The sequence below is a fragment of the Rhinolophus ferrumequinum genome, chromosome 11, assembly GCF_004115265.2.
Source record: "Rhinolophus ferrumequinum isolate MPI-CBG mRhiFer1 chromosome 11, mRhiFer1_v1.p, whole genome shotgun sequence".
NCBI lineage: Eukaryota > Metazoa > Chordata > Mammalia > Chiroptera > Rhinolophidae > Rhinolophus > Rhinolophus ferrumequinum.
Genome location: NC_046294.1, coordinates 23,318,973 through 23,342,100, shown reverse-complemented (window position 1 = coordinate 23,342,100; position 23,128 = coordinate 23,318,973). Strand labels below are relative to the sequence as shown.

The 23,128-nt window shown below is 45.2% G+C and overlaps 1 protein-coding gene across 5 annotated transcripts in view; it reads left to right on the top strand.

The window, feature by feature from the left end:
* Window positions 1-23,128, top strand: part of EHF (ETS homologous factor) — a 40,741-nt gene that overhangs the window by 9,243 nt on the left and 8,370 nt on the right. For 3 of the 5 annotated variants that reach the window (XM_033121054.1, XM_033121056.1, XM_033121055.1), the window contains exons 2-6: window positions 10,911-11,010; window positions 14,789-15,034; window positions 17,237-17,299; window positions 20,024-20,092; window positions 20,212-20,280. In XM_033121054.1, coding sequence (XP_032976945.1) covers window positions 10,914-11,010; window positions 14,789-15,034; window positions 17,237-17,299; window positions 20,024-20,092; window positions 20,212-20,280 — 544 coding nt within the window. In that variant the 5' untranslated portion in view covers window positions 10,911-10,913. Of the gene's footprint in view, window positions 1-802; window positions 863-10,910; window positions 11,011-14,788; window positions 15,035-17,236; window positions 17,300-20,023; window positions 20,093-20,211; window positions 20,281-23,128 lie in introns of those variants that run through there. The other 2 variants (XM_033121053.1, XM_033121052.1) reach the window with 2 other exon arrangements.

Here is a 23,128-nt window from a genome sequence, read left to right as displayed (position 1 = left end):
ACCACCATCACTTTCATAGTTATGGTTGTTGTTTTGTAATTACACAGTCTGTGAGATTCCAAACTGGTGGCTATTGATGTTTCCTTAGCTGGAGCATCTTGGTCTTTTCTCGGGAAGAAACTTGAACCTCGAAATGATCATATCAATTGTCCCAGTCCATCCCAGCCCCTCCCTGGCTCCAATGCCCGCTTTTTACCTCCCTCCACCCTTCCTGCATTCCTGTGCAGTTGGTCTTATTTATTTCTCAGTCAACTGAGGGTGTTGTTAAATCTTTTCTTTTTCTGACTGCCCGATTTGGTGCTGAGGCACTCCACTCCCTGCCCTGCTCATGACAAGAATGCTTGGGAATGCTCAGCCAGCCATGTCCCTCCCCAGCGGAACACCCAGTTCTTAATGCCCCTCGAGAAGCAGCGTTTCCGAGGCTTATCCCCATGGCCATGACACCCCCATTAAGCCAGTGGTCTGGTGGTAATAAAGGCCCCGTGGCTGAGAGAAAGCTGAGGGAAGAGGGTAATCTAGGGGAACTTCCTGCATTGTCCACGTTCTGTCCTTTCTTCTCAAAGCGTAAACAGAGGTATTAATAGGCTTCGTCTGTCTGTGTGTGTTGAAGGCTGAGTGGTGATGCCATTGCTTAATTAGTGTTGTCATGATCTCCTTTTGAGTGATTTGTTTAGCTCTTTGTGGCCCTTTCTGGCTTGAGCTCATCATGTGATATTGACAAAGTGATGAGAAATGAGAGTGCGATGATGCTTGGATTAACGCAGAAATCACACCTTGGACATCTCAGGTCCTTTCCACCTGGGACCTGGGGCCTCAAGTCACTTGGCAGGACATGAGTGAGCCTACACAGCTCACCTTTGAGGTAGGTAAGGGTAGCCTCCTTTCCCCAGGGGGAAAGCTATGGTCTGGGGCCGGGGTTTTCAAATTACGCTGTTTGCCCAGGGCTGGATGTAGGAAGTCTGTGGGAGAGGCCAGACCAAGATTCAGGCACTCTGAGTCTCTGCTTTAAGAGGGAACCCATAGACTACACCTACTCCCGGAACCATACTGACTTTCAGAAGTCACCAATTGGGAAGAGTGTGGTTTGGGTTTTGATCATATCCCAGCAGCCTCTTCTCTGCCCTTGTTAATTTGATTCACAATCTTCACCTGGGTTGGCTGGAGGCTGGCCTTGCCATTCTATAGACCTTGGATACCCCTCAGTGCCCTCACAGAGCCAGCCAATGGAAAAGTACAGTGTCTTCTGGCTTCTTGGCCCTGACAGCTCTTGCTGGCCTACTTGATACTTCCTTTACTTCTGAGGGACTGGAAGGGTAGCATCCAAACTGAAAATGCAGCGTTTTCTTTCTTTCTTTTTTTTTTTTTTTTTCGGTTTTTATAGGAAAAACAAATTGGCATGAATGCTCAGTCAAACCAGCTCAGGCTGTTTGGGCAGATGCCTTTCTTTGCTTTTTTCTGTTTATTTTCCAACAAATCAATGCTTAACTGGTTGTTATCGGAGCAGAGCAACAGGTGCAAAAAAATAACTCTGCTGCCAACTCAAATGACAAGGTAGGGCTTATACCCTCTGGGAGGTATTCAGAAGATAACAGAAGCCCCTGCCAGCAACTGAATTAACAGCTCTGTTTACGGTGGGTTTTATGTTAACAACCTGCTCCTAACCCTCTTACACATAAACACACCATTGTCTAGGGACAGACACTCAGCCATCCAGACAACCAATGGCCTTATTCTGCTCTGAGTGGAGATTGGTTTTGGCTGAGGCTGCTTTGTGAAACTCAGGGGCATTACCTTGTCTGCCAACTTGATGTCTTAGTAAGGGTTTCCTGTGGAGGTAAGGGCATAGGGTTGCTGGAGAAAAGAGGATCAGTCCTGCTTTTGAACGTTGTTGAAGTTCTTTTCAAGGTTGGTCATGTCCGAAGGCCAGAGCAGGTTGCCTGTGTCTTCTCTGCTCTTGCTCCACTCCATCCGCAAGAGGAGGTGGGGAATGAGCTCAGACGACTTTGGAGAGAGCTACTGTTGTTTTAGAAGTGGTGTCCCTGCTAAATAGTCTATCAGGGCAGGGGAGTGTCCGTGTTTTGTTCACACTTGTGCCCCAGTACCTAGTGTAGTGGCCAGCGTCTTGTAGACATTCAAAAAATATATGTATTAAAATTGGAGGGGATGAGTAAACACTTATAGTAGCAGGACAAGTATTGCTTAATGATCATTTCCACCGAAGGCTAAGGCACCAAGTTTCTTGGGAAAAAGGGAGGAGTAAAATCCAGGTGGTTAAGTAATCTTTTGAAGGGCTAAGGCGGGGGGGGGGGGGGTGGGATCAGGTTAGGGGTGACTCAGCCCACCATGAAATTCTCTTCAGAGAGGTAATCGTCATAAATATCCTCTGCAAAAGTTGTGTTCTGTGGCCATGTTGGTTTGCTCAGGCTTCACAGACTCATAAATAGCTGAGCACTGTTGAATTCGCCCATTTGCTGATACTGAGCAGTGGGAGCTGCTTTCTTTCAAGTTGGCAAGTAAGACAGGGATAGAATCTCCACAGACAGATTGGAGCGCGAGTTCTCCAGAGTGAATGTGTTGTCTTCGACTTTTCCAGGATTTCCTGGAGATCATGGACGTTTCCTTCCAGGCTGCTCTCCTGGAGTTAGTTATTATGTTGTGGGAATGGAGGGAAGGCAAGTAGGTGAGTTGATGACCAGAAGTTTTCATCTGTGAGAGTGCTGAAGGGTTGGTTAAGGGAGGTTCTTAAAACTGTAGATCCTGATTCTGCGGTCCTGGGTAGGACCACAGGAAACGTCAAGTTTAAGCCCTTCTCTAGTGGTGATGATACAGGTGGTCCATAGACCAAACTTTGAGAAACACCTGTATGGCCTCTTCAACCACGTAGGGAAAATAAGCATCATAAGGGGAATCTCGGAGGCTCCAGTTCCCACACCAGTGCTTTTCCAAAGATCAAAAAAGACCTATGGTTATTATAAGAAGTAAGGCCTGTTTTTCGTTTTTTGCTACACTTTTTTTTACTTTATGATCATTTGGTTTTATGATAGATAAAGGGGGTTAGTGGAGACACAGACACTGAGGTACAGCATGGTAAAAAAAAAAGTTGGGTGGATTCTTCACTGCATTGCCAAACAGAGGTCCAGAAGGACCATGCTGGATGCATGGTCCCTACTTCAGCTGCGGAAGGAGAGGGACAGTGGGGCCCTTTCTAGTGTCCCTAGAAGGGAGCGAAGCAACATCCAACTCAAGTAAGAGAGCGAAAATAGAATCTCTCAGGTCTTCTCTTGCAGGTTAGGGTAAACATGTGTCTCCCAACCCTGACTCCACTAAAAAGTTTTATTTAAATTTCAATGCAAACGGAGTGCAAGAGAGATGTCTTAAACGATCCATGGTGTCCATAGATCTGTAGGGGTCAAGAGATGGCCTTTGGAGGGCTGGGGGCCCACAAAATACATGCCAAACAAGGTGTGGGTGTGCATTTTTGGTAGGAGAGAGCTCTAGCTTCTGTTAAGGTTTCAAAAGGCTCTGTGCCCTTTTTAAGATTCGGAGCTTGCCCTATTCTTCTTAGTTTGTCATGTCCGAAGGGGGTTGATGAAGGCCTCAGGGGTCACGTAAGGTAATCTTGTCTTTCAATCAACTTTGGTACCTGTCCTCTGTCAGTATCTGCATCTTGTCTGGCACCAAGAACGATAAAGATCAGTATAATATGTATATTTCCAAATGGTTTCCAGTCAGTAAAGTGTATCTATGATAGATCAACGCTTGGCCTCCCAATACTGCATCATTGCTCATGAAAACGCTTGAAAGCCCAGAAATAATACTTCAGATGTTGCCCCTGGGAGCATGAAATGTCTGCTTCAAAACACATTACAAGGTTATGAAATTACCTGTGATGTAATCCTGGGAGGATCAAATACATTCCCCAAGCTTGATTCACATTTTGATTCATTTGAAAAACATGAATTTTCGTTTGTATTACAGTCTGTTAGATTTCATATGTACGTGAATTTTCTTTTCTCCTATTTGGGAGTAGTTCTTTTGAAATGACAGTCATACTGAAACAGGAAGTCAGTAAGCTGTTGCAATATCTTAAAGGCAGATACTGTGAATTCACCTGCTGGTAACTTTGATGAAGGGCTGAGAATGGTGTGGATATCACTGTCATAGCAAAATAGTTATTCAAAATGCCTAATTGCTCCTCTGGCTTGAAGGGTAAAAATACCCACATGCCAGCCAGTTTTGTGGCAGTTTGTGGATGATGTGGTTGAATGATTAAAGGAGCTGGAAAGAAGGCAGACCATGGCTTTGACTCCCAGTCCCTGGGGGCTAGAGACAGAGATTACAGGCACAAACTCTACTTAAGATCTGCTCTGTGGCCTGATAGCTCTCAGTGTATCTTTACCCTCTCAGCAGGAGCAAATGGTGCTTTTTGACTTGTGGTCTATTTCAGATAAAGCACAAATAATGATAGAACAGTTTATTTCTAAAATATAGAATAAAAATAACTTTATTGAGTCATAGAGGCAGTATTTATAGTATATATGTAAGTATGCATATACATGTGTATATGTATGTATGTTATACATACAGAGGGTGCAAAAAAATGGATACACATTTTAAGAAAGGAAAAAACCATTACAATTGTAATAATATATACCGATAACAAAAGATGAATATAAGTCATGTTTGACTTCTGCAATTACAAGAGCTATTCAAAGTGGTTACCATCAGTGTCCAGATACTTCTGATTATGGCAAATTACTGCTTGAGCAACATTGACCAAGTGTGTGTCCACTTGTGTACATTTTTTTTGGCACCCCCACTATATGTATAGATCTGTTTTAATGGTTAAAAGAGTATCATGAGTTAAAGTGGTCCTGCATTTGAACCACTAACATATTCCTACCTAAGCATATTGTCTAAGTGGCAAAATGAAGGCAGCTCTCTATTCTTTCATCCTGAAAGGAGCTCTTGGATAAATTGGGAAGAAGGATGGTTTCGGATTGCTCTGGCAAAGTGGAAAGAGGGTCTCAATCAGGGTCCCTGCATTATTGAATAGGCCAGGGAGTTTTATCATCTTGGAGAAGCTTGATAAAGGTGTGGTGCCCCAGATGATACCGGAAGAATGCTGCGACTATGTATGGAATGGGGGTGGAGGTGAGGATGAGTTGACGGCAACATTTTTCACCAGCAAAATAATACCCTCTTCTCAGCAGAAAGTGGCTAAGGTCCCAGGGTTTGTTGCTAGACAGTCCCAGTTTGAATTCTCTTCTAGCTCTAATTCTTGCTAAGCTGTGTGACCTTGGAGAAGTTACCTAACCTCTCTGATCCTCAGATTGGCCATCTGTGAAATGACATAATGCTTTGTAAGTTTATTGTGACGCTCCACTGAGACAACACATTTAAAATTATTAGTACAGAGCTGGCACATTTTAAGTGTTCAATAAGCCCTAGCTACTATGGTATCATAATAATTATTATTATTTTTACAGCATTCAGTCCTAGGTCTCAGTAACCCTACCATGGAGCAGAAGATGTTCCCTGTAGCTGAGCAGGCTAAAGCTGGGCTGTGTTTGTCTCTGCTGGGAGATTCTCTCTGGAGGAGAGGCCAGTTGAGAAGTCCTTGGCCTTGTTAGGAGTCCTGAAACTGGGCAGAGCCTTCTGGATTCTGGGGTGCATGGCTCCAGCTCCCTCCCAGAGTCCCAGTGGTAATGCCTTCTCCTCACTTTTTTGTCCCTATGACCTCAAATCCCAGGCTCTATTCTTTGCAGTAATTGAGCGTTCCTCGTGCTAAGGGACCCCCGAAGGATAGAGAAAGCCTCTGGCCACTCTTTGGCAGAGCTCACATTTTAGACGTGATGTCCTGCAAACCAGCCATGATGCATGGGAGTACAACACAGGGCGATACCCAGAACCTGTGGAGGTACGCCCTCCCACTGTTCCTGGCAATCTTGGGTACCGTGTGTCTTGTGGGAGGAACGGGAGCAGGAGGGATAGATTTCAGTTCCTCAAGCAAGGACCATGACCAGAGAGGCATAGCATGGCTTCTGTGAGCAATGGCTGACAGATGCTGTTCATAGCTCAGCCGAATGGTGTAGCCACACAGCAGCCCAGAGGTGGGGGGGGGGGCGGGGGGAGAGGCAGGAAATCCATCCCTTGTCTGGACTGTGCCTGCTAGATGGAATTGGGAATATTATGTAGCTAGAAGAGGTTAGAGGCCTTGCTTGAAATGAACTTGGCCTTCAATTTCCTCCTTGGAGATTCAATAAACTAGTGTCAATACAACAAATAACAAGTATTACCGTGTTTCCCCGAAAATAAGACCTAGCCGGACCATCAGCTCTAATGCGTCTTTTGGAGCAAAAATTAATATAAGACCTGGTCTTATTTTACTATAATATTAGGCCGGGTCTTCTATAATATAATATAATATCGGAACTTATATTAATTTTTGCTCCAAAAGGCGCATTAGAGCTGATTGTCCGGCTGGGTCTTATTTTGGGGGAAACACGGTATTATTATAAAAACCAGCTAACTTTTATAAGTATTTACTGGTATGTGTCAAATACTTTTCTAAGCATTTTACAGGTATCCTCTCATTTTATCTTTTAACAAGACTTTTCATATCATCATCTCCATTTTATAAATGGGGAAACTGAGGCCCAGAGAAGTTGAATTTCTTGTCCAAGCTTGCCGCATTAGTAAATTGGCAAAGCCAGGATTTGAACCATGGCCATCTGATTCCAGAGTCTAGAGCTACCAACCATTACACTATCCTGCCCCTGAAGAGTCTACTGTGGTCCCAAGAATGTCCCTAAATTCAACCAACACAGTTTGAAGAGAGACCCTATAACAATAGCTAACATTTCTTGGCACTTGCCGTGTATGCGATAACATATTGAGGATTTTACATTCCTAGTTAATCCGCACATTAACAGCCCAAGGTCACCACACTTGCAAGATCAAAGCCAGAGCTGTCGGGGCTCCGCAGGCTCTACTTTTAACCAATGTTCTCAATTGGGGGTGACTTGGCTTCAGGGGACATTTGGGGGTGGGGGTGGGAGGTGGCTACTGCTGGAATCTAGTGGCTAGAGACCAGGGATGTGGCTAAACCCCCTGCAATGCACAGGACGGCCCCTGTGACTGAAGAACCATCCCAGCCCAAAATGTCAGTCACGCAGAGGTTGAGAAACTCTGCTTTTTACCTGGCACGTATGACTGAGAAGCATCCCCCACAACTGCTCCTTGAGTTAGAGATGAGGAGGGGTGGGTCTTTTTCTTAGCTTGCTTTTGACTCAAAAGGCTCTGAAGGTACTTCTTCAGTCCTGGAAGAAGTGTGTTAGAGAAACACCTTGAGAATTGATGTTTAAAGAAAGGACACTAATTTTTATTGAGAGCATGTGTGCTGGCACTGAACTAGACACCTTTAAACCCATTATACTATTTATCTTGTAAAACAGTCCTGAGGCTTAGAGGACGGCAATGTGCCCCCTACTCACCCTTTTAAACCAGGGAAGAAATTGAGTCTCAAAAAGGTTAATGTACTCAAGGTCACATGGCTCAAAGATGGAACCTGGATTCTAACCCAGGCTTCAAAGATTCTGAAGTCTCTACCTCACAGCCTTGATGCTTTTTTTTTTTTTGTAAGAAATAATAAAAGCAATGCTAAAGGTAAAGTGGCAAGCTTAAAGAAGAGCATTAAATAAACTTCATACTTTTTAATTAAAAGGATAGCTTTTTACACCACAAAGTAATCACTATATACCAAAGAAAGTCTATATTAATATATGGGAGTACAGGCGAGTTGCTTATAATGACTTTTTTTTTTTTTTTAACAATTCCCTAGGCACATTTATTATCCATTATCTCATTTGATCTCCACAATAGTCCTGTGAGGCTGTCGGGAGTAGATGGTCTCATTTCGCACCTGAAGAACTGGGTCTCAGAGGCGGGTAGAACTTGGTGAAAGGGCTCCAGCTGTGGGGGCCTTCCTGTGCCCACTCTGAGGCCACTGTCCTTGCAGCTCCAGGCTGGGTTGGGGACGCTGACCTTCTTTCCTCACAAGCCTGCGTGAGCTCAAGCAAACTCTGACTCACTAAGGGTTAAGCCACATAAACTCTTTTATGAGTGGTAACCATTTACGGTGCCCTGTAAAAAAGGGCCCTCACCATGCTGGCTTTCCCTAGGAAAGGCGCTGCCAGCAGGGAACAGCGCTCACGCATGCCAGCCTCTTGGGGGGGCTGAGTGGTGACAGGCCAGAGGTACTTCTGTAGTCCTCAAGGCTTCTCTGTGGTTTGAGAGTAGTTCTGGATAACTCCAGGAGGTAATGGTGAGAAATGACACCTGCCCTGAGGAAAGGGGCTTGTGGGCAATGGGTCACAAAGGGAGAACTGGCCCTCACTGTCCTGTGACATTTATTAAATTCTTTTTTATTACCCACGCAGCTCTTTACATGCAGGACCTCATTAGATTCTTGCGGTACTTTGAGTGTGGGGTTATTTCTCTTTTACAAGTGGGGAAAAGTGAGCATCAGAAAGTTTTTGGCTAAACAGACTTGGAACTTGCTCAAGGTCATGCACAATGAGCAGGAGAACTAGGATCTGATCCCAAATCTCCACAACTCTGAAGCTGAGGTGCTTAGCTGTCACTCCACCCTGCCTTCTGGTCTTTTTTGGGAAGTATTGTGTTTTTTTTTGGGGGGGGGGTGCGAATCTCTGAACCAATTAAGGTGATAACTCAGAATTGGCCCAGGCAGGTCTCGCTTATACAGAAATGGCCCCTTTGAAATAGCCCTCCAGGCAAATCCTTGTGAAAGAATTTCAGGGCCTATTCCTCCATGCAGATGGGCTGGGCTCTGAGCTTCAGCCCTTTCAGGGTTAAACAGTAACCTTTCTACTGCTTGTGGTTGAGCAAATGCTGGTGAGGGACAAGCCCAGCCTTGAGCAAACAGGAGACTGGCCATGCCCCTTCCTTTCCCAAGCCACCCCTCTGGGGATTGGGAGGTTTTCTTTTGCCTTGAAGTCCCTCATCTGATTTCTTAGCTTGAGGTTAATTGCTCTAAAAAGCTGGATGGGAAAAGGCCCAGTTATTGTGACAAAGAAAGGAAAGTTTGACTTGGTTTGGTTATCCTTCTCTGAGGGTGACAATCAAAGAGGTTTCTGGAAGGGAATTTCAAAGTCCATTTAGTCACTTTCTTTAGATGTTTGTATGGGGAAAAGGAGGCCCTCAGTTGTTTCTGGTTGGGGTTATCCAGAGAGGTAGTAGCTCTCATCACAATGCCCTACTTTGTGCCAAGTGCTCAAGGTATAGAAACTCATTGACTCTCCCAGCAGTGCACATGGAGGTATGCTGATCTGCATTTTACATATGAGGAAACGGGGTTCAGAGAGCTTAATGACTTATCTGTGTTAGCACTAACCTTACCTGGTAAGTGGTGGAGCTTGGAATCACACCCAGCTTGACTGGGCTTCGAAACTCTTATAGAAACCACACGGAACCCACTTCTCCTGTCTTCTCATGCTGCGGTCCCTTCACTGTCACAATGGCCATCATTCCCACCCTGTCTTTCCTTCTCCATCTTCTACTTAGGCTGGATTCAGGTCTAGTTACTTGCCAAACACCCTGATGATGATGTTCATAATGATACATGTTTCTGGCTAGCCTCGCTCATCACTGCTCTGTCCCCAGGACCTAGGACGTGGGCAAGCCCATTGTAGGGTTGATACATGTTTGTGGAATAGACGAATACACGAATGAATCTGTATTCCTTTTTCAGGTCCTTTCCCTCCCCCCTCAGGCTCTACACAGAACCAGAGGAGCAGTAGCCAAATCCGAGGAAGGGGTTTTGAGGGCTGGAACTACCCTGCGTGGGCTATTCTGATCCTGGGGACACTGGTTACACACAAGGATACAAGATTTCTCCCAAACAGGGAGAAAAATTTCCATGATCTACTGCTGTAAAGTTAGCTTTCTCTTTCCACCCCGACATTTCAGAAAGAGCAAGTTACCTTTATATAGCCTCTGGGTAATGTTCGGGCACCTTCTGGAAATGGGTTGCTCTCCTTCTGAATGAACTTTCATTCAAATGGGTCTGGAGTCTGAAAGGTGTAGGGTGCTTGGCTTGGGGGCGAGAAGATTACAGAGGCTAGAGAACTGAAGCAAATATTTCTAAAGTATAACATTTTTACATTGTTTAAAAAAATCCAAGCACACTCATGGAAGAAAGGTTCTTTTCCTGGGAAAATGAGTCCTCAAACAGAAAATCACCTTTCAGTCAGCTTCGGAGCTTGTGGGATTCTCTAGGTCTCTAAAACGAGGAGGAAAGCTGATCAGAATTTTTACCAGGAAGGAAGGGAAGGGGCAGTATCTTGTCAGGGAAAGCAGTTGATTCTTATATTATCATGGAGCCGAATACTGGAGGAGCTCCAGGTAAAGTATGGCTGAGGCCCTCTGATACCAGCCCACCTCGTGGCTGGTTTTTGTGAACATCTGATTTCAGCTCAGGGTTCCCACAAAATCTGCTTGGCAGTTTCACTTTTATTTAAAAAAAAAAAAAAAAAAAAAGGAAGAAGAAGAAAAAGAAAGAAAGAAAAAAATCTTGGCTGCTGGCCAGACTCGCCCTGGGAGCAGGTATTGCATTTTCTCTCCGCTTCATTCCTGATCAGAGATTATTCATTTATGAATGGGTGGCTGTAAAAACTTGCCTCATGCATATGAAAATTGAACCTGGAAATTTTTAATTGCCAGTGAGTTTTGCTTTTACTTGAAAGGGCCGTGGCAATATGCTTTGGACACAATGGTTGGAAGGACAAATTCTCTTTTTTTTTCTTCCTAAATTAACTCTATGATCTGTACTCTCAAATGACGTTTGTCCAGGAGGCACTGACTGAACAAGCTGTTTGATCCCCTTACAGATCATGATTCTGGAAGGAAGTGGTGTAATGAATCTCAACCCCAGCAACAATCTCCTTCACCAGCAGCCAGCCTGGACAGACAGCTACCCCACGTGCAATGGTAAGGGGGCCGCGTGGGTGTCATGCTCCATCAGGATTTTTCCTTTGCTTTAATTAGACTTCATTCCCCAATTTAATGTTTGAAAAGTACAGCAGAAGGTGTGAGGAATAGCAGGAATGGAGAAAACTCTTTCTGCTGGAGTTTTCTATGGGTCGCTAGGGCTGCAGACTGAAGCCCATTTGATACATTTCATTGTTTCCTCCCAATATTCAAGGTTCTGGGTGGGCAGCCTGGCAGAAAGGGTTGTAGAAGAGATGCTCAAAGGGAAGGCCGCCTGTTGAAGCTTTTAACAGTAGTTGGCTTAGGATATCGAGACGGGATAGGAGAGAAAGCTGTGTGCGCGTGTGCGCGTGTGTGTGCGAGTGTGTGTGTGTGTGTGCGTGGGTGTGTTTTGCAAGGAAGCGTGGAAGTTGAGGCGGACAGCATTGTAGCAGCTTAATCTTTCCATTTCATCTTCTAGTGATCTCCCTTTGAGGGGGAGAGATTTGTTAGGAGACCATGTGCCCTCCTTTAGTGCTTTAATGGAGAACCTATTGGTGGGGCTTATAGAGGGTTTGGTGACCAAGCTGATGGCTTACTGTAAAAGTGGAACGGAATAAAGCTGTTGCTGAATCGGGGCCCCACACCCCACTGTGAAGGCATTCAGTTTAGACAGACTGCTGTGTGTCAGACTGCAGTGGATTTAAGAAGCTCTGGGTCTTCTCCCACCCCACACCTGCTGCTAATCTTGCCATCGACTCTGCTGCTCTTGTTTCCTCTGAAAAATGGAAATGGCCTGTTGGTGAGCAGAGTCTGAGAAGAAGGAGTGGGAAGATAATGGGAGATTATAGTTTCCACCAAGCAGCGGATCCATCTGCAGCGCTACCTCTTTCAGTTTGGAACCTCAGCCAAACACAGTTGAAAGCGTGAACAGGTGACCTTCCCTTGCTTGATCACCTGTTCCACCAAAGTGCTGCCTTTTCTGGGCCGTAACATTTTCTGTTGCAGGCCTCAGATTGCCTATGGGGACCTCAAAGGAGGATCTCGAATAGGACAGGAGGGTTCTGCAGACTGGAAAGTATTTGGCATCTCCAGGTGCCTGCTTCCTCGATTGATGACTGATGCAGCATTCGTCCTGTTTGCTTTGGACGGAGCTGGGGCAATTTGTTTAGCAGGGGGTAGAATCGGCTGCCACTTTTACTGCTTAACTTCCAGAGGCCCAAAGAAAGCCCAGCTCCCAGTCATGATTGATGAGGTGGGGGAAGTCACGTGAATGACAGGCAGAGAAGAGTGGAATTCATAGGGTTTTCAGTGTTCCTCCTAAAATTTCAGGAATCGAATGAATCCCCTGGCTGATGGGGAGAATTTCCTAGTTGACTGCAGATAAAATTCTCTGGTTCTTTCACGTTCTAACAGGATGCACGCTCAGGAACTGTCCTGTAACCTGGGTCATGTGAAGTTGAGAGATGAAATTATTCCATGCCAGTTGTTGGGTTGTTGAGAGTTATTGCCTCCTGTTTGCACACCCCAAGCTGCACTGTCCTAGCACCACGATTATTTTATAAAAAAAAAGAATAAAGACTCGAGGAACCGTAAAAAATATATCCCATCCTTAAACGACTGTATTTGTGAGCCCTCCAAAATTGAGGGGGAAATGGGAACACCCAGTCCAAACTCTGCATGTTTGTATATTTGGGAATAGTTCTACAGAACTGCATTTTTGGACTCAATTTTCCAAATCCTTGCCCTCGTTCCTCTTCACCATGGGCTTCCCCTTCGGGGCCCGAGCTGATGGTTTAGGGCTGCTTTCACCTGGCCCTGACGTATGAGGAGTAAAGCACACACTGTGAGTGGTACGTATTACCTAAGGCAGTCACCTTCACGCCTAAGTGATCTCGCCCTCCTGCTCGTAATGCTTCTGAAGTCTGGAAGTACTGGATGGATTCTGAGGGCATGAGCAAAAGTGAGATCGGGTTAGAAAAGTGGGAGCCTCTCCTCCGGGGGTGTTATGGGCTAGGCCATGGGCATTATGGGAATCCATCCTTTTGGGGTTCTTCAGCTTCTTGCAGCTCAAAGTATATCTACTGACGAGCATCAGCATCAAGTGGAAGCTGGTTAGGAATGCAGAAACTCGGGCCTCACCCCGCAGCTGTGGAATCAGAATCTGCATTTGAGCAACACTCCCTGGTGATTCATCATCACCGCAGAGTTTGAGAAGCACTCATCTAGCACGAAGAAAAAGTTAGGGAGAGTTTTCTTGTGCTATGTGTTTCTCTGTCGGTCCATCCTTGAGTCTGTGGGAATACCTGTGTGTCACGTGCGGTTGGATTTCCCCTGCTCGAGTTTGGTGGATTGCAATAGTAGTGTCTTCTCCTTGTCCCTGTCCCTCTTCTTTCCCAGAAGAGAGCTCCTCCCCTTGACCTCTGTTTTCAAGGGGACTTGAAGATCTCTCAGCCCTGTTCTGTGCCCCCAGAGGCTGGCTTCTATCTTCTCCATCCTCCAGGACTTTGGGCTGACTTTGTGATGTTCTCGTAAGTGAGTGGGAGAGCCACATACACAGATGGTTAGCCCGTAGCAAGCTCGGCGGTTTGTATTGGTTTGAGTGAACTTCACGTCTTCATTGGCATTTGAGTTAACCATCTTGTGAGTGCATCTCATAACACTTCCATGTTCCTACAATGTTTGTTCTTCAGCAACGAATTCCCCTAAAGAAATCTATAGAGAGCACCTATGATGGCAGTCTCTAAGGTAGTTTTTATAGGTGATACAGAGATGGGTAAGACAGGGTCCATGACCTTGAGCACACAATTTATAAAGGAACATAAGACAGTACTTAGATACTGGTAAAGAAAAGCAGAACATGACAAAAGACGTTAGGATAAATACCCAGCACGACTCCTGGAGATTCATAGGACAGCAGCCGTCATAATAAGTCAGGAATCTGTGATGACTTTGCCACATGGTCAGAGTTTGAAAGTTGGGTAGGAATTCAACAGGGAGTGACTTGGAGAATACAAACTGGGCTAAAAGAACAACATGGAAAAAAGACAAAAGTCAGAGGTTCACCTGAAGAATAGTTAGTGAAGAGTCTCAATGCCTGGTTTGCCAGTTTTGTGCCTAATTTCAGTGGATAATGGGATGCTGCTGAAGGTACCTGAGCAGGGAAATGGCATCATAATAGCGATACTAACCAGTGTGGGGCTGGTGTGCAGCACAATTAGTAGATGGATAACGGGGACCACTTTGGGGACCAGCAAAGGTATCAGAGAGAAAAGAAAGTTACTCTCAGGCCTCATTTTTGGCTGAAAATGGTCTGAATTTGGTGTGTGTGTGTGTGTGTGTGTGTGTGTGTGTGTGTGTGAAGGAAAAAGGTGGGAGAGACAGAGTGGGACGAAGAGAAGAAGAGAACTATGTGGGTGTGCACAATAAGCTAATAAGTTGCTGAAACTAAAACAATGCCTTAGTTTTCATGGTACTTTTTGGGGAGGTAGGAGAATGAGCTCAGGATCTGAGAGCACTTCACATCTCATGTCCTCATCCAGCTCCCAGGGGTAAGAATTATAGCAAGGAGGCCATGAAGATGCACGGAGGCTTAGTGGCCCCCATCACAAGTGGGAAAAGAACCACATTTCCCAGAACCTCCTCTCTAGAACTGATCTCATGCTCCAACCCCCACCGATGCATACAGATTGTGGTTGTGTTCCCTATGACATCCGGCAGCCAGCGGTGGATCCCTCTGACTGGGAATATGCCCAGGGACAGCCACGGTTCACTCACAGAACCACCTCCTGTTTTTCAGTTTCCAACGGGTTTTTTGGAGGCCAGTGGCATGAAATCCATCCTCAGTATTGGACCAAGTACCAGGTGTGGGAGTGGCTCCAGCACCTCTTGGACACCAACCAGCTGGATGCCAGCTGCATCCCTTTCCAGGAGTTTGACATCAATGGCGAGCACCTCTGCAACATGAGTTTGCAGGAGTTCACCAGGGCGGCGGGGACGGCGGGACAGCTCCTTTACAGCAACCTGCAGCATCTCAAGTGGAATGGTGACTATCTCTCTCCCTATCTTGCTAGGAGCCAGCTGAGAAGAGCAGAGACTCTGCAGCTGGCAGGATTCCTAGGCAGGGTCATCAAACGATGGTCTCCCCTCCAAACCACTGTTTCCAAGGCAGGGAAGTAGGAGGGAGATGAGAAGACAGGCATGCAGCCTAGGGTACGAGGTGTGTCTAGTCTTCTACAAACCCAGTGTAATTTAATTCTCTCATTATGATGAATTTTCCAGGAGACAAAGGCTAGCCAGGTATTCACAGAATACTTGCTACTCTCAGAAAAACTTTTCTCTTGCCAGCAGGGTTTGATAGTTTAATTCCCAATTACTTGCTTGTTAAGATCATCGTGGCTACTTTTCTTTTTTTTTTAATGTCTAGACCTAAGTTCTTAAGATGGAACCTAAGGGAGGTAAGAACATATGCAAAATTAGATCTATGTTTGTGTTTGGGGAATGGAAAAGACTTACATTATTTCAGCAGGTTCTTAAAAGTTCTGTTAATTAAAAAAATGGAGGTTAGAACTAATGGTCAGGACATATGTGGGATGTTTCTGCAGTGATTTCTGGAGTTAGCATTGCCCTAGAGGCCCAAATATCTCTCTTTTGAGGCCTCATTTATACCCAGGCAGGCACCATTCAAACACTGTCCATCGGTGATAGTTTATTCACACACATACACATTGTACACTAGCCTGTAAGATATGGAGGGGCAGAAAACTCACCTTGCAGAATGTCTGCCACTGGCGCAAAGTTCCCCTGATCCTGGATGTACAAAGCTAGCTCCTCTGAGAACTATGGGTAGTTTGGAAAGCAGTGATGCCTAAGAATAGTGAGCTGGTCTGTCCACGTCCACACGAGCAAGTCTATCTCAGCAGAACCTGTATTTAGGCAGGAAGTTGGGGCTTTGGAAAGCATGAGTTCCAGAGCAACGAACCAGAATCAGACCCTGACAGCTGCCATCAACACTGAGGAGGACCGAGAGTCCGGCAGAGGAGCTGGCAGCGTGGTCATTTTGGATGACCTCATTCAGCTCCTGGGCACTCCCTTCTTCCCACCCATGTCACAGAGGTAGTTGCTCATTTTTCTTTTACTAGAACCAAACCAAACAAGACTCTATAAATAACCCCCAGGAATCTTCAGAAAGAGCAGACATACACTTCAAGAATTAAAAATATTTACCTCCCACCTCCAATTAAATCCACTCCTTTAAAGCTTTGCCATGATTGAACCCTAAGGCAGGGTGTCCTGGGAGGTGATGTGGCCATTTTTGACCTTCCATCTTTGATCCATGACTTGTTTAGTCCCACTGTGTGTTGCTGGTGCCTCAGTAAGTGCTTAATGACCAGATTTCTTACCTTTGTTTTGTTGTTTGCCTTTTTATAAGACAATCTATTAACTTACATTTGTTAAGTGTTTACTTATACTAGGCATGCTAAGTGAGTTGATTCATTTAATGACCTTATGAAAAAACACTGTTCCCATTTTACAGGTGGGAAAACTGAGGGTCAAAGAGGTTAAAGGCATGACCCCCTACTCCTGAGATATTGATAATCTGGCTGGGAGTAAAAACATATGAGAGTCATGCACATGCATATACGTGCTTTTATATGTGACACATCCAGAGAGGAGTTGAAAGACATAAATAAGGGAAGACTCACTGCATATATCCAGACATATTTCATAGATTGGATCTAATCAAAATGGGCTTGATTAAATTTAAGATTAAAGGAGAATCACACTAGTTAAAATGATTTTATTTGCATTTTTGTTTTCATTTTGTATCATATCTTAGTATTGAAAAGCACCTTAGAGGCTATCTAATAACTTTATCTAGTTGAATCCCCTAAATTTACAGATGAGGAAATCAAGACCCAGAAAGGTGAAATGCCTTGCAGTTATTAGTGGAAAAACTTGCCTTCTGACTTCTGAAGTTCTTTTTCCACCATACTGGATGACTTCCTTATAAAAGACCAAATAACTCCATCTGGTACGGGTGCCCTAGCTGCTAATTTTCTGAGCAAGGGACTCCAGCCTTGAGAGTGTAGATGCAGAGAGGGAAGTGTCTCCCATAAGAAAACAGAGGTCATCAGGCAGTGGGATTGGCAGAAGCTCTTTCAAGAAGCCAGCTCTGTCCTTATTTAAGTATCACGTTTTGGCTCCCTGTGAGTCCTCTCTGACTTCCCCAATCCGTCCTTCACAGGCCAGTGCAGCAGTGACCTGTTCCAGTCCACACACAATGTCATTGTCAAGACCGAACAAACTGGTGAGTAGTAACAGACAGAGTCACCTTAGTAGGCAAAGCCCTGGGGAGGACAGTTGGGAGGGAATACGAGGGAGCGTGGGAGCAGGACAGAGCCAACATTTTGGCAGAAAACCCAGGGACACCTCTTCCCGCGCTGTCTCTGATGGGCCATGCTCCATGAGCCTCATCTCTTGCGCTTGGGACCAGTTAACTGCCAACTAGTTCTGATTTCTAGATGGATGGTGAGCCTAATTCTGCCCACAATGTCTGTGCTTCCCAGAGCTGGTCAGGGCATCATACAGGCTCCAGTTCGCGAGCTGGGAAAAATGCCAAGACTAAGTGGGTCTCCTTCTCACCTCAAAGAGTCAGAGGACTTGGCTCAGCTAGGAGAAGCAAGAGGAGAGAAGAAGAAGGGTCAATGTCTCCTCTTCCGTTCCTCCCTTGGTGGGGGTGTTACCCAAAAAGGAGGAAGATATTGCCTTGCTGTTGTACTTACCGTAGTTTCTAGGGGCTTCTGTGGGGAACTGTGGAAGCCAACCCCTGCCTTCAGTGCACTTTTAGGTGACAGACACTCTTCTGGGCTCTGAGTAGGGTCTGCAATCCCATAGTATCTACATTCATTCTTTCCCCTGTCTAATCATCCCTCCTTCCCTGTCCTGTCTGTCTCCTGGGGACTTTCTGTCTCTCCTAGAGACTTGCAGGGGGCAGTAACTACCTCAAGAAGTTGTGCCCCATGGCCTTGCACCAATCAGAACTCCTTGCATATTGATATTTGGCCTATAGCCTTTTAGTCTAGGGAAACCTATGCAAGCCGCCCAAAGTCCATTGGCTATGATGGAACTGCAGCTGCCACTTCTCCAGGGTCACACTGCAGGACTTCATCTGGGAGACTGCAAGCCACATGGGCTGACCAAGTTTGCCACAGCCCTGCCTGAGGGTTGCGTGCCAGTCACCAAGGGCAGAATTTGACCTAGGGGTGATTTCTGAGTCACCCAGAGCCAAAATTATCCCCATGCAGTTATTTACTCTTTTATAAGGGGGCTAGTCTACCATTATTAAAGAAAAAACAATAGCTGCTAAGCATGCTAATTAGGTTTTCCTAGCTCTACCCTTCCCCCACAGACCAGGGCTTGGGTTATCTGGATGGTCTACATGCTTTATGAGTCAGACTGCCCTAGAAGCAGACACAGGACTTGGCAGAAAGATGGTACCCCTCAAACCCACTGTGACCCAACAGATAGCCCCATTGGAGAAGCCAGGGGGGTATGGAGAGGTCACAAATGACTTGATAATTCCTTCTTGACCATCCAGACATTCTGGTGTTGCCAGTTCCGAAAAGCTGAGCCAAAGGGTGGAGAAGAAGGTCCACCCTGGGAGGAGGGGAGAAGAGGCTCACAGAGGGGCCAACACCCCCAAACCTTTTTGGTTCAGTTTGTTTTCAGAGACAACAACAGGTGTACGAGGTGACCCAACAAGGAGAGAGGGTGTAACCCCAATGGATTGGGCTTGGGATGCCCAAACACGTAGCTATTAGTTAAAATACCAGCTAAATCCCTATGTCGTAAACAGTAGGACTTAGCCAGTGAGTCAGGTTTTATACCTTTTATGTTATAAAAACAAAATGAAACTCGGCCAGCAGTTTACCACGCTGGCCCTGAAATTCAGAACCTGGGCAGGAGGGGAGCCTTGATCGGTGAAGAGAAGAAAGCAGGAAGTTCCTGGTGGGGACGAGGTGAGAGCTCCTGCCAGATCTTACAGCTCTTGGCCAGCCAGGAAAGATAATGCTTTTGTTGGAGACCAGCCCAGACGTGGGGGCTGCGTAGGAGTTGGGCTTCGTTTGGGGCAGGTGGAAGGGAGTTTTCTTTGAGTCTGAAATCTGACGAGTCAATTGGAATGAGATGTGCTTACCCAGCACATTGGAGAGACAGAGAGAGAGAGAGAGAGAGAGAGAGAGAGAGAGAGAGAGAGAGAGAGAGAGAGAGAGAGAGAGAAAGAGAGAGACGCTTTTCTAAGATGAGGCAATGATGTGACCCTACTCTTAAAAGTTGTTTGGTTTGGTAATACTCTCCTCCCCTGCTCGTCAGTTTTGTCTTGAGAATTTTATATCTCCCGTAAATTAACTGGAGAAATCCTAGAGGGAGCAGGCTGTCATCCAATTTGAGGAGAGATCTCTCTGGATTGCAGCAGTGAACATGCTATGATAAAACTGACTAAACTTTTCCTGGAAAAAAAAAAATCTGTAATTCTCCCAGGAGGATATTACTAGAAAAATATGCTCATTAATCATGAATGTATTTGTCTCTAACAATTCTTTTTCTGGTGTAAAAGTATTTTGGTGATTATATAGTAAAGGACAAGACAATGCTGAACATTGTCTAGTAAAGGACAGACTCCTGAACCCACCCCCTGCCCTGTGCAGACTGAGAAAATGCCCAAGAAGCCAAAGCATTGGTCTAGGACAGGATCTCACTGTTGCCAATTCCATCACTTCCCTAAAAATACAACAGGTGTGGAACCTATGGAGAGAGCCATAACAAAGTCCATTTTCCCCAGGACACTGGAAGAAACATGGGGTAACATTATTATAAAGTAACATGGCTGAAGCAGAATCGCAACCCTTCTTTCTGAGGACCACTCCCTATGTCCCACGCCTCTTAGATGAGCAGTGAGTTAGAAAATAGAAAAGGCAAACTCTTCCACCGGGGATGATAAATGCTGACTGTTCCCATCTTCTGTCCTTTGTAGACCCTTCTATCATGAACACCTGGAAAGAAGAAAACTATTTATATGACACCAACTATGGTAGCACAGTAGGTAACTAACCCCCCCAATACTTAAGGCCCTGTTACATTCTTCTTCTGTTTTTCTAACAGTAAGAAGTTTCCATTGTAAAGAGGGGGCTCTTACTGTCCCTCACCTTTTCATTGCTACAGATTTGTTAGACAGCAAAACGTTCTGCCGGGCCCAGATCTCCATGACAACCACCAGTCACCTTCCTGTCGGTAAGTTGTCCTGACATCAGAGCATAAGTGTGCCTCAGGCAAGTGCTTACGGAGCATGAATGAGAATTACCAACATCCTACATTTCCATTTTGCTGGAGTCTTTCTCATTAAAAGGCTAGGAAAGGAATGGAGTTGCTATTTATAAAAGATCTGCTTTTGAGCCAATATTTGTACATTGAAGATGACCGGCACGGATGCCTCTAGGAAAAGTGTGTGTCTCCTGTGAAACCAAGTCACAACTCTCTTGTGACCATAAAACTTCTCTTTTTAACAAAAACTTGCTCTTGGGAAATTATCTGATAAAATTATTTATACTTGAGTATACTTATGGGGCCAGAAGGCTCTGTTTAATTTTCAACAAACGTTTGGCTTTAGAGAAAGAATGTCTAACAGTGACATTCAAAAGTCTGTGAACCTGTGGCGATGGTCTTTGGATAGAGGGGGAGCAATTGGAAAATTTCAGGACGCCCGGAATCACACTATTTTGTCACTTTTTTCAAGTCTGACCCTGATGGCTCATTGAGACTCTGCAGTCAGACAATGTACACTTTATGAATTATGTTCACTTTAGTCTCATGTGGTTTAGACAGGATACGGCGGGGGGCTATCCATGACTCAATCAAAGTTGGTTGGCTGGGAATCCAGGAGTGGGGCCTTCAGATTATATTCCCCTTTCCTTTTATAAATAAATACACTGGCGTTGGCATGTACTGTGTAGGAATGAATGCATCGGGGAGGTGAATACAGGGTTTCATGTTGTTCCTAGATCTGGGTACAAACTTGTGCATCTGTCTGGATCTATGAAATAGAGCTTAGACTTTTCCTGGAATTGAATTTGGGGCAACTTCAGGTTTAAATGAGTGTTTGTGAAAGAAAGCACAGAATCAAACAACTGTTTCTCCTTCCTTCCTTTATATATATTTTTTTTCTTTTGTTGAGTGTGTTTTTGAGAACTGAAATAATGAAAGCTTTTGGTTTGAGGTTTTGTTTGGGTCAAGCCCCTTGAATGACAGGGCTGGGAGCCAGTGTAAATGCTTCTGGAATTGAGGTTAAGAACTGAGGCCAATTCATTTCTCTACTTCCCCTCCCCCCAGTGACCCACAGCATTATGTGTCATTTTAAGTATTTGTTGAAATTAGGGAACAGATCAAACACTGGAAGGGTTCTGCAGTGGATTTGCCATTCTGGGGGAACTGAGCCAAACCAGGTAAAATTTCTGTGGCAATCTTGGCCACCTGGTCAAGAGCAAGGGTTTCAGAGCTGAGGAAACCATTCACCCTGCTCACCCTCAGACTTCTTCTCGCACATCCTAAGGTGTCTCCTACCATGTTCTTCCGGCTGGATCTTTGGCTTATGGCAAAAGATGCCAACTAAAAATAAAGTTGAACCAACCACTTCTTGAGCCTGAGGGTTTGTTAGGTCTTGAGGCACCTGGGAAACCTAAAAACCATAATCACAGGCTACTCTTCTCTCTTCTATATCCTTACTTTCTAGAATCTCACTCTAGAAGGGCCTTAGAGGCCAGTTTCTGCTGTCCTACTTGCAGTAACAGAGAACTATTTCCTGAGTCAACCCATCCTAGCTTTGAATAGTATTTCTTAAAACGGGCTTTACAAATCCGCTCCACATTATCTCCCTGACCCCCCAGCCCTTATTCCTATCCCCTGATCATAACGCAGGCTGAAAAACGAGCTAAGCACTCCAGGCCCTCTATCAGAATTATTACTTAAAGAATCAATTCAGTGTCAGGGGTTGGCACATTTCTTTGGAATAACAGGCCTCCGGTAGGATATTTAATTACAGCCTTGTTTGGGTCAATTCATTTCAGAATAGTTGAGTCTCTATTGGATGGGACGAGACCCCTGCCCCCACATCCCCCCAAAGAATCTTTGTCATTTGTGTGAGTTTTTAGATTTCAAGCTCCCATTAAATTGAATGCAGTTAAATATCTTTCTATGTTTTAATGCAAGTTACAAGCTGAGCTAAGGCGAGGCCCAACATAAACTGATGCCCTCTGTGATAAACGCAGGTGGGGAAGCGGGCTTTGTTTTGATTTCTCTGTCATCTGCCCATTTCATAAAATGGCCGCCAGTGTTCCTGATCTGCCCGATAGTCCTCAAGCCAACCACGCCAACGCAGGCTTGATCTGTTTATTCACTGACTTGTTGAGCCTAAAGCTAGGGTGGCACAGTCTATTATAACACTGAAATTTGTATATCCCGTCAAGACATGGCTCACAGCTGAATCATATGCAAATGCTTCTAATCTTTGCTTTTGGTGAAGCAGCTTAGCTGAAGTCATGATCTGGAGCTTGCATCATAAACCTGTGACTTGGTGCTGCCCAGGTCCAGACTGGACCTTGGCTTGAGGTACCTGGGAGCGGAGCGGAGTGAGAGAAAGCCAAGCTGGACCATTTTCCCAGAGCAAACCATTCTTTTACAGGCATGAATCACTTCACCACATGGCTACCTTCAAAGGTTTTGACTTTTGTTTGGGGGGCCAGGGGAATGCATAGGGGGAGAGGCCCTCATATTAAAGGGAGATTTCAGATCAAAAGATTTTAGTACTAAGGCCGGTCAGTGGTTCCACAGCTTGCTCTTGCACACTGGGGACGGGACAAGGAGGCTGGAAGAGATTCGAGTTTCCTTTTGCCTTTGGCTGCATATTCCCCCATAGGGTGATGACAACATTTTTATTTGGGAATTTTTTTTTTTTTTTTTAGTTTTGTCTTTTCTAATCTGAATGGAAGTGTATCCTAGGTAAAATGGCTGACATCTCAAAGAGAAGATTTCTTCACGGTCTACCCTGTCTGGGGGTTTTTAATTTGAAGCCACAAACCCGTAAAAT